The following is a 6580-nucleotide window of genomic DNA, read 5'->3' as shown; positions in this document are numbered from 1 at the left end:
AAAATTACAACAGCAAAACAGCAGAGAGGAAACAACCAGCCACATCTTAACACCTCTCAACAAAAGATTTTCCCAGGCTCAGCCAGGCCTTCAAATGCTAATGAAGGTGGTCAGTTGAAACATTCACACCCAGCTCCAGCAGAGAAGAGCTCTTTGCCCCACCCCAGCCATTCCACAGATATATAAACTCATTGTCCTATTTCCAACAGACCTCACTACCTCTGAGGATGCTTGCCATAGATGCAGGCGAAACGTCAGGAGAAACGCCTCTAGAACATGGCCATATAGCCCAAAAAACCTAAAACAACTCATTATTATATATCTCTCAACAAAAGATTGCTCCAGGCACTGCCAGGCCATCAAATGCTAATCAAGGTGGTCAGTTGAAAGATTCACACCTAGCTCCAGCAGACAAGAGTCCTTTGTCCCACCCTGGTCATTCCACAGATATATAAAACCTTTGTCCTAATTCCAACAGACCTTGCCATAGATGGAGGCGAAACGTCAGGAGAAAATGCTTCTAGAACATGGCTATACAGCCTGAAAAAACCCACAAGAACCTAATAATAATAATAATAATAATAATAATAATAATAATATTGGTGGCAGGGGGCCACCTAGGCCAATGAGGCACAAAGCCTGTGATGCTACTGTTGATGCTGCTGATGGTGATGCTTGGCCCCAATCCGCTAATTTCCCCCAATCCAAAACCACAGAGTGGGCCACTGCTTGCTGGATTTCACACTTCCTGCAGGCTCAGTAAACAAAGTGTTGAGAAAGTCCCAGGAAGTGGTTGACCTGTCCCCCCCCCCCCTTTCCTTCCTTCCTTCCAAGGGCAATGAGTGAGTGAGTGAGTGATTTGTGGGGTGGAGGGTGAGTCACCCCCCTTCCCTCCCTCCCTCCCTCGTCCCCTCCTTGAAGGTATAAAGCAGGGCTGGCAAGGCTCCTTCTGGAAGAGAGAGGCACCAGAAGGGAAGCTCCCAGGCTGAATTCTCCATCTATCCATCCAAGCAAGACACAGACAAAGACCCTCCAAATACCAGCCATGGGTCTGTCCCTCTGGGCCCCCTTCCTGATGGGGCTCCTGGCCCTGAGATGCGCCCAGGCCGCCCCCCTCCAGGACCCTAGCGGACCCCTGGTCATCTCCTTCCCTGGAGACACGGTCAGCCAGGTGTCCGAGAAAGACCTGGCCAAGGTGAGTGGACGCAATGGGGAAGGGGCAAGGAGTGGACCATGGGACTGGGCCCCATGGCAAGAACAGTGCCCCCTAGAGTAGCCCCCTCCACCAAGGGTCAAGGGATGGCCAAAGGAAGCCATATTCAGGCTGGAATGGACAGCCAGGTGTCCGAGAAAGACCTGGCCAAGGTGAGTGGACGCAATGGGGAAGGGGCAAGGAGGGGGCCATGGGACTGGGCCCCATGGCAAGAACAGTGCCCCCTAGAGTAGCCCCCTCCACCAAGGGTCAAGGGATGGCCAAAGGAAGCCATATTCGGGCTGGAATGGACAGCCAGGTGTCCGAGAAAGACCTGGCCAAGGTGAGTGGATGCAATCGGGAAGGGACAAGGAGTGGACCATGGGACTGGGCACCACGGCAGGATCAGAGAGTAGCCCTATCCCCATCTGGCTAGAGCAAGGGTCAAGGGTTGGCCAAAGGAAGGGATGGCCAATGGATTTCGCACCTGCACCTTGGAGTGCCGCTGACCCTGGAGATCAGGCTTGGGCCAACTTGGACCCGCAAGGTGTTTTGGACTTCAACTCCCACAATTCCTAACAGCCTACTGGCTGTTAGGAATTGTGGGAGTTGAAGTCCAAAACACCTGGCGGGCCCAAGTTGGCCCATACCTAGTGTACACTCATAGATCCCCAAAGGCCATCCAGTCCATCCCCCTTTACTCTGCCATGCAGGAAAAGCACCCCAACAGATGGCCATCCAGCCTCCGTATTGTCACAGGCTTTCATGGCTGGAATCACCTTGTTGTTGCAGTTTTTTCGGGCTATATGGCCATGTTCTGGAGGCATTCTCTCCTGATGTTTCGCCTGCATCTATGGCAAGCATCCTCAGAGGTAGTGAGGTCAGTTGGAACTAGGAAAATGGGTTTACATATCTGTGGAATAATGTCCAGGGTGGGACAAAGGACTCTTGTCTGTTGGAGCTAGGTGGGAATGTTTCAACTGACCACCTTGATTAGCATTTGATGGCTTGGCAGTGCCTGGGGCACCTCTTTTGTTGAGAGGTGATTCGATGTCCCAGATTGTTTCCTCATCCAGTCTCTGTTTAAAAGCCTCCAAAAATGGAGCTTCCACCAGACACAAAGGCAGAGAGTTCTACTGTTGAACAGCTCTTTTTACACTATGTAACACTATGATTTTTGCTCCTGGGTCATTTCCTAAACATCTAATCAAGGTGGTCAGTTGGAACATTCGCACCTAGCTCCAGCAGACAAGAGTCCTTTGTCCCACCCTGGTCATTATTCCACAGATATATAAATGATTTTTCCTAGTTCCAACAGACCTCACTACCTCTGAGGATGCTTGCCATAGATGCAGGCGAAACGTCAGGAGAGAATGCTAGAGGCACTGCCAGGCCATCCAATGCTAATCAAGGTGGTCAGTTGAAACATTCACACCTAGCTCCAGCAGACAAGAGTCCTTTGTCTCACCATGGACATCATTCCACAGATATATAAACCCATTTTCATAGTTCCAACAGACCTCACTACCTCTGAGGATGCTTGCCGTAGATGCAGGCGAAACGTCAGGAGAGAATGCCTCTAGAACATGGCCATATAGCCCGGAAAAACACACAAGAACTTAGTATTAAAAAACTCTAAAATTACAACAGCAAAACAGCAGAGAGTAAACAATCAGGCACATCTAATCACCTCTCAAGAAAAGATTCCCCCAGGCACTGCCAGGCCATCCAATGCTAATCAAGGTGGTCAGTTGAAACAGTCACACCTAGCTCCAGCAGACAAGAGTCCTTTGTCTCACCATGGACATCATTCCACAGATATATAAACCCATTTTCGTAGTTCCAACAGACCTCACTACCTCTGAGGATGCTTGCCGTAGATGCAGGCGAAACGTCAGGAGAGAATGCCTCTAGAACATGGCCATATTGCCCGAACAAACCTACAACAACCCAGTGATTCTGGCCATGAAAGCCTTCGAGAATACATTTCCTAAACATCTCCAAAACCTCCCTCCTGGGGCAAGCAGCAGGTCCAGGGCTCCCCTGAGGCCATCCAGCTTGACCTGTCCTCATAAGGCAGGATCTAGGGCAATTGCTTGGGAGGAAAACTGAATTGGAATTGAGGAAGCATGAGATCCGGTGCACAACCTTGGTGCAAAGTGTAGTTGTGGAGGTGAAGCAAGAGGGACCAGACTGGGAAGGAACCAGCCATAGTCCCCAGTCCGTCCAGCTCTGTCCTTATAGGTTGGTCACAGCCTTTAATGGTATGGATGTCAACAGGTATGGATGGTTGAGGTTCTGGGGTTGAGCCTGCCACTTTTGGACTCTTGCTTGCTGAGGTGTTCCAGCGAGTGCCTCTGTAGATCTTAGAAAACTATTTCTTGATTTAAGGCGTTGACGTGCTGGCTGATACCCAAACAGGGGATGGGCCGGAGATGTCTCTGCCTTGGTCCCAAAGAGAGTGATGCCCATAGATTGAGGGCAACTCTCTTGTCCTTTGGAGAGAAGGCCTTCTTCCAGGAGGCATCCACACCGAATAATTGGTGCAGATTAACACCACTTTCTCACTGCTATGGAATCCTGGGAGTTATAGTTTGTTGAAGGATCCAGCGCTCTTAGGTGGGGAAGGCCAAGACCTTGGGGAACTACATCTCCTTGGATTCAATAGCATTGCACCAGGACAGTTCAAGGGAGATTGAGGATGTGGCATCCCTACAGAGTCAATATTGTGGCATTTCAGGTGCTCTTTGGGAAGTCACCCAATTGGAAGGCTGGCAAATCATAGAATCCTAGAATCCAAGAGTTGGAAGAGACCTCCTGGGCCCTCATCCAGTCCAACCCCATTCTGCCAAGAAGCAGGAATATTGCATTCAAATCACCCCTGACAGATGGCCATCCAGCCTCTGTTTAAAAGCTTCCAAAGAAGGAGCCTCCACCACACTCCGGGGCAGAGAGTTCCACTGCTGAACGGCTCTCACAGTCAGGAAGTTCTTCCTCGTGTTCAGGTGGAATCTCCTCTCTTGTAGTTTGAAGCCATTCTTCCATTGCGTCCTAGTCTCCAAGGAAGCAGAAAGGAAGCTTGCTCCCTCCTCCTCCGTATGACTTCCCCTCACATATTTATACATGGCTCTCATCATATCTCCTCTCAGCCTTCTCTTCTGAAGGGTAAACATGCCCAGCTCCTTAAGCCGCTCCTCATAGGGCTTGTTCTCCAGACCCTTGATCTGCTCCCTCCTCCCTGTGGCTTCCTCTCACATATTTATACATGGCTCTCATCATGTCTCCTCTCAGCCTTCTCTTCTTCAGGCTAAACACGCCCAGCTCCTTAAGCCGCTCCTCATAGGGCTTGTTCTCCAGACCCTTGATTTGCTCCCTCCTCCCTGTGGCTTCCTCTCACATATTTATACATGGCTATCATGTCTCCTCTCAGCCTTCTCTTCTTCAGGCTGAACATGCCCAGCTCCTTAAGCCGCTCCTCATAGGGCTTGTTCTCCAGACCCTTGATTTGCTCCCTCCTCCCTGTGGCTTCCTCTCACATATTTATACACGGCTATCATGTCTCCTCTCAGCCTTCTCTTCTTCAGGCTGAACATGCCCAGCTCCTTAAGCCGCTCCTCATAGGGCTTGTTCTCCAGACCCTTGATTTGCTCCCTCCTCCCTGTGGCTTCCCCTCACATATTTATACATGGCTATCATGTCTCCTCTCAGCCTTCTCTTCTTCAGGCTAAACACGCCCAGCTCCTTAAGCCGCTCCTCATAGGGCTTGTTCTCCAGACCCTTGATCATTTGAGTCGCCCTTCTCTGGACACATTCCAGCTTAGAGTCAATCTCTCTCTTGAATTGTGGTGCCCAGAATTGGACACAATATTCCAGGTAGGAAGAGAGCATGGGGAGCATGACTTCCCAAGCACTCCCAGCAGATGGCCACCCAGCCTCTCCAGCCGCCCAGAACCTCCAACCCGCTCCTTTCCTTCCTGCAGCGCTACCTTTACCGTTATGGCTACCTGGAAGGGTCGGGCCATCTGGCCGGGCAGGTGACACTGGACCAAGCCCTGAGGAAGATGCAGCAGCGGCTGAGCCTCCCGGAGACCGGGGAGCTGGACGGCCCCACCCTCAGCGCCATCCGGGCCCCTCGCTGCGGGGTCCCCGACTTTGGCTCCTTCCAGACTTTCCAGGGGGACCTCAAGTGGGACCACAACGACATCACCTACCGGTGAGTGCGGGTGCGACAAGGGTGGCATTGCATCCTAGAGTGGGGAGGGACCTCTAAAGGCCATCCAGCCCAACCCCTTTATTCTGCCAGGCAAGAAAAGCACCATCAAAGCACCCCCAACAGATGGCTGTCCAGCTTCTGCTCAACAGCAACAACAGATTCCTAGGGTTGGAAGGGAAATCAGGGGACATCGAGTTCAACCCCTTTATTCTGCCTGAAACATGGTCAAGCAGCCTGTCATAGAATCTTAGAATTGGAAGAAGTGCCCAAAAGTCATTCAATCCAATCTTTTTCTGCCAGGAAGGGCACCATCTGATCCCTCCCAACAGATGGCCACCTAGCCTGTTTATAGAATTCTAAAGTTGGAAGGGACTCTAGGGCCCATCTAGCCTAACCCCCTTTATTCTGCCAAGCAGGAAAAGCACAATCAAAGCACCCCCAACAGATGGCTGTCCAGCCTCTGATTAATAATAATAACACTAACAATAGAATCTTAAAATGGGAAGGGAACCCAGGGGCCATCCAGTCCAACCTCCTTTATTCTGCCAGGCAAGAAAGGCACCATCAAAGCACCCCCAACAGATGGCTGTCCAGCCTCTGATTAATAATAATAACACTAACAATAGAATCTTAAAATGGGAAGGGAACCCAGGGGCCATCCAGTCCAACCTCTTTTATTCTGCCAGGCAAGAAAGGCACCATCAAAGCACCCCCAACAGATGGCTGTCCAGCCTCTGCTCAACAACAACAGCAGCAGCAGCAGCAACAACAACAACAGAATTCTAGGTTTGGAAGGGAAAGCACCCTGAGACATGGCCAACCAACCAGTCATAGAATCTTATAGTTGGAAGAAACGGCCAAAAGTCATTCAGTCCAACCTCCTTTATTCTGCCAGGCAAGAAAGGCACCATCAAAGCACCCCTAACAGACGTCTGTCCAGCCTCTGCTCAACAACAACAACAATAGAATCCTAGATTTGGAAGGGAACCCAGGGGCCATCCAGTCCAACCCCTTTTCTTCTGCCAGGCAGGAAAAGCACCATCAAACTACCCCCAACAGATGGCTGTCCAGTCTCTGCTTGGTGATGATGATGATGATGATAGAATACTTAAGTTGGAAGGGAACCCAGGGCCCATCCAGTCCAACCCCTTTTCTTCTGCCAGGCAGGAAAAGCA

General features: G+C 50.8%; 1 protein-coding gene across 1 annotated transcript in view; it reads left to right on the top strand.

The window, feature by feature from the left end:
- The first annotated feature begins 937 nt into the window (after positions 1-937).
- The window catches only part of MMP9 (matrix metallopeptidase 9), a 33138-nt gene continuing 27495 nt past the window's right edge, over positions 938-6580 (top strand). Inside the window, exons 1-2 of the mRNA XM_067468332.1 lie at positions 938-1195; positions 5173-5405. Of these exons, the coding sequence (XP_067324433.1) occupies positions 1046-1195; positions 5173-5405 (383 nt within the window). The 5' untranslated portion in view covers positions 938-1045. The remainder of the gene's footprint in view (positions 1196-5172; positions 5406-6580) is intronic.

The sequence above is a fragment of the Anolis sagrei genome, chromosome 4 (assembly GCF_037176765.1).
Source record: "Anolis sagrei isolate rAnoSag1 chromosome 4, rAnoSag1.mat, whole genome shotgun sequence".
Classification (NCBI taxonomy): Eukaryota; Metazoa; Chordata; class Lepidosauria; order Squamata; family Dactyloidae; genus Anolis; species Anolis sagrei.
This window is presented reverse-complemented; position numbering and strand designations above follow the sequence as displayed.